The sequence below is a fragment of the Monopterus albus genome, unplaced genomic scaffold (genome assembly GCF_001952655.1).
Source record: "Monopterus albus unplaced genomic scaffold, M_albus_1.0 scaffold152.1, whole genome shotgun sequence".
In the NCBI taxonomy this organism is placed as follows: Eukaryota; Metazoa; Chordata; class Actinopteri; order Synbranchiformes; family Synbranchidae; genus Monopterus; species Monopterus albus.
Window position 1 is genome coordinate 816,689 of NW_018128032.1, and position 4,806 is coordinate 821,494.

A 4,806-nucleotide genomic window follows, 5' to 3' on the forward strand; every position below is an offset into this window, starting at 1 on the left:
ATATATATAGTTTTAACTTGTATGCTTAGCAGAGGTCAACCAAGTCAGATCATTGTTGTATTTTGTACAGTTAATCTGATTCTGAAAAGTAACTAATTAAAGTTATCAAATGAGTGTAGTGGAGTGAAAAGTATAATATTTGCTTCTAAAATGTAGTGAGGTCAAAGTATGAAGTAGCAGAAAATGAAAATATTCAAGTAAAGTACAGATACCTCAGTGGTACTTTAGTACAGTACTTGAGTAAATGTATCTTAATTACTTTTCACCACTGTAAAAATGTAATGGCATTCTTTTAATTCCTACAAAGCTGTCTTTAAACATGCAAAACAGCTCTCTAATTTTATTAGGTCTCAGTATCCTTTAACAAAGACATGAAATACTGCAGTTTCGTAACATTTACCATGTTATTTCTAATTATGAAACACAATTTCTCTATTTTGTCTCTGTTGTACTAGGGCAGCTATAGCAAAAATTCAACTCCAAATCTGTTTACCTGTGTACTTTGTAGTACTGTGCTGGGAGATACTTGTTCAACAACACTCCAAAATGTCAGTCTGCAGACCAGGTGTTTGCTCAGTGACCTGGTTACAGACCTAGAGCAACTTCATTACATCCTCAAGCAGTGGCACCAATACAACTCCTTCAACCTGCGGACATCCACCTGTCTCCATGAGACAGCAGCACGCATCACTAAATATGCCACAGGAAGCGGTTTCATCGTGGCTATAGAGTGGCACAAGGCTGAAATGTCAGCCATGGGCACGGAGCGGGAGAAGCTGTGTTAGCTGCACATTAGGACACTAGCCTCACAGGCTGTCTTGTTTCTAATGGTTATAGTCATGAGTCAAATGCTGCCAAGCACGCACCATTATCCATTCTGCAATCAAGTCAAGTCATTAAGCTAGTTGGTAAGTTTTTGTTTACAGTGACAAAATCCAAACTGACAAGCTCATAAATAAAGGAGAAACAAACAGAAACCAAGAGATCGGGTAGAGAAGCCGAAGTTATCATCTGACTGAAGCGTCCAGCCTGGTCCCTGCTGGGAGGCATCTCTCTGCTGATTCAAATGAATGCATATCAAATAGCCTGGGAGGCAGCCTGTTGTGTGAGGCACACGTCTGCACAGATAATCAAACAGAATTTAGAAAGTAGGGCTTTGTAAATAACAGCGCTATGCGACACCAAGGTCTCTTTATATCAAATCCCTCACAAAGAGCCGATTCAAAACTTCCCGACACGTCTCACTGTTAAGACATGAGTGCAGGTGTCCCTGAGAATAAATTAACATATTTGCTGTTGATCCTTCAAGCTTTTAACTTGTGTTGTATTTTAACATGTTGAAGGGAAAAAAAAACCTCCTGGAGACTAAAACTGTTTAATTCAAGAGACATGTCCAGTGCTTTTCCTAGCAGCATAATCGGCTGTTTATCTTACATCCAACATAACGCATAAGCACACCTGCAAGTCCCTCGCCTCTTTTATTAGATGGATCACATGTACCAGTAAAATGTTTAGCAGTGAGTGTGGTAGTGTGTTTTTTTTTAATCCAAATGTCATCTCTTTCTTTAGGCTTTAACAAGTGATAATTAGGTTCTGAATCCCAGTTTGATAGATTTAAAATATGCTGTGATGATGGCAGACAGTGTGCTGTTCAGTGAGGTTTCATGCATGTTACCTGTGCTGCTCCATGGCCTGCCTTGTGTGCAGCTGAAGCCCACACTCGCCACAGCACTGTTGGCCCGTACCCTGGCCCTCGTGCCTCATCCCTGCTGCAAACTGGCCCAGCCTGCTGAGGAGCTCTCTGTGCAGTAAGCCTTGGTGCAGCAGGCCACTGTAGGCTCTGGGGTCCAGTGGCACGCCCAGGGACGGGGCCACTGAAACGGCCACTGGCAGCATCCCCTCCCCTGTGTGGTTGGAGGGTACAGAGTATATGGAGGCCAGATGTTTCTCGGCTATCCCGGGGAAACAGTCAAGAGAGTTTCCTACCACTTGTCCCCCATCTTCGGGGCCTGTGTGCAGCTCTCGAGCACTGGTAATGACGCTGCCTCTCTGCGGCGTCCCTGGGCCCTCGTCTCTGGGCTGGTCTGACAAACAGCTTCCCTCTCCGGTGCTGGAGGACCTGCCCTCGCAGCCACTGGCTTCATCCACCTGCATGCTTTCTGACTTTATACTTCTGTTAGGACCCAGAGAAGACGTCTGGGATAAGTCTGCACTGTGGCGCTGAGAGCTCTCCATGTCAACCTCCGTGTCCACTTTGGGGCTCGATTCAGGAACCTCCTCAGGCTTTAGACCAGGAGGATTCCTCTCTGTCATGTGGTACAGTGCCAAGTGGTGCAGAACAGTGGGAGAAGTGTAGTTGGGTTCATCCTGTATGGAATGCTTTTTGGACATCAACATGTGCCTCCAGTGCCGGGCCCGGCTGTGGTCGCTGTGGTCTCCGGAGCTGTGGTTCCTCACCACCGCCTCCTCGCTCTCCTCTGCCTGGATGGTCTCCAGCACCTTCAGGCACTGCTCCTCCAGGTACTCGATCTCCAGGATCTCTGCAGCGTACAACAGGTCATCCAGATCCTCAGCTGTGGCCTGAAGGGACGCGGTGTAGGCGTACTCCAGGATCTGCTGAAAGGTCTTAGGGGACAGGAAGTCCAGGGCGTAGCGCAGGCTGCTGCGGTGGAACAAGATTTCGAACATTTTGCTGGTGCAGGCCAGGACGGTGCGGTGTGCTGGGAACTCCTGGCCGTCCACTGTGATGATGACATCACACAAGGTGCCGGTAAGACGCATCTGATTGGCCCGCTGCAGAAGCGTGCTGGGGTGAGTGGGGTTGTGGAGCTGGAGTACACCCATGTTTGTCAGACCCGTATCCAACTCGGATCTTTGCTGAGCCCACGCATGAGGTGTGGCTGTCCTGCCCGCTTCTCTTGTCTTCAGCTGGATATAGGTCAGTGGTTTGGGTGGAGGGGGCAGGGGGGAGTACAGAGAATCGTTAGAGCTGGTCTCTCTTACAGTGTGATGGACAAGAGAGTTACAGTCCAGAGTACACTTTCTACCATGCTTGGTCAATAGGAACATTCTTAGAATATGAATAAAAAAAATCTCTAATTAAACATTTCAGTAAAAAAAAAACAACCCAACCCCATTTGATCTCTTCGGGGGTTTTATTTCATGCACCCTACATGTTTATTTATTTTAATTAAGAACCACAGGCAGACAAGTCGATAAGCCAAAGCAACAGTTTCCATTGCAGGTGATTAGTCTGGGGTCTTGTTGAGAACGGTCACGTCGCTGTAATAACGTCTGCATACTGAGAGGTGACGGTTCAATTTATCAAGCTCCACACACGCACACACTCTCTCTTTCTCTCTGTTTACTACCCCCCCACCCCACACACTCTGTCATACACTCTCAAACACATACACCCACACACATGCCCTCAACAGGTAGGCCTGCTATTAACAAACGCCTTGATGCGCTGATGAGTTCATTTAAGCTGCGCACGTCTGTGGTTAAATGTGTTCAATGCAATTAAAAATACCAAAAGAGTTCTCAAACTCTCAGATTGCTGAAGGCGTGAAAATGAAGCCCGATCTTGGCACCGCTTCGTGGTTTCTTTACATGTGAAGGTCTAATGACTGTGTGAGTGATGATTAATCTCTGTATGATGTTTATGTCGGACCAGCCGCAGCATCGTCAACTAACCGCAGTATCGGAGCGCATCAGGTGCAGACGCACAAATTCACCTTTATTATCCACAGACAAACACACAAATTAACCCTCACTACGCGCTTATTTATTGTGTGTACAGTGTCGGGGGGAACGCACGCTGTCCGAAAATAAAAGAACCAATTTATCCAAAGCAGTCTAATAATATCACGATACAGGCTGATCTGAGCCAAGTTTGGAAACCCCTAAATCAGGCTGCGAGCAAACTTGGGTCGATTTCCACATGTCGGCTGTCTGAAATTAAAGCATCCGGTCCATAATTGGCATTATTTCAAATATTCATAATTTAAATGACCCTGAGCCTGAAAAGTAGTTAATCGGAGCAGGATGACCAGAATAAAGCGACAAGAGCAGCGGCTGCCACAACTGTCCTTACCTTCCTCCTAACGTCCTCCGCTGATTATCCTGGCAACATCGTGGTTACACATTTCACAGTACCCGCTCCAAACTCAGTCTTGCTCCAAGTAAGCAAATCATCAACCAGCCACCACAGTCAAACCAGCAGGGGAAACACAAGACTTCCGAGTACAGCTTTCAAAATAACACCCGAGTTGCGAACCACGTGTTGAACTGGTCAGTGTTGTAGTTCTTATACTGGTCGGGAGAGATTTCAGGATCAAGCTTTTTGAACAGAAATGGGGGGGTGAGGAGAGGGTGAGAGAAATGTCTGGATCGAGGAGATTGAGACATTATAACTGCTTTCTTTTATTTCAACAGATAAGGGTTTGGTGGAAACCAGCTCCGATACCACTGTAGAAATACTGTGGTCTGAATGTGGCTGAGGGCCTTTGGATGCCTGTCCTGTTTCCTGTGAGTACTCTATGTATCAAAGGTGAAAACACCCCCCATGAGGTCATGGATCCAAGCACTTCCTGCTAATAGATTTCTTACTATTAAACATATGATATGATTTTACATTTTACTTATTGGCAATAACAATATAATTAAATTTTCATTCGTTCTGCCCTCACAATGACTAAAGTTATATGCAAAAGTACCAGCACTCCTGGGGAAACTACATCATTGGAAGTTTGGGGGTTCATTATAAATATGTAATGTGCACACTATAGACTAAAAAGCTATTTC

General features: G+C 45.8%; 1 protein-coding gene across 1 annotated transcript in view; it reads right to left on the reverse strand.

Annotated features, from left to right (window-relative positions):
- Window positions 1-3,069, reverse strand: part of zbtb16b (zinc finger and BTB domain containing 16b) — an 18,837-nt gene extending 15,768 nt beyond the window's left edge. The window contains exon 1 of the mRNA XM_020614867.1: window positions 1,676-3,069. Coding sequence (XP_020470523.1) covers window positions 1,676-3,069 — 1,394 coding nt within the window. The remainder of the gene's footprint in view (window positions 1-1,675) is intronic.
- Window positions 3,070-4,806: the final 1,737 nt, after the last annotated feature.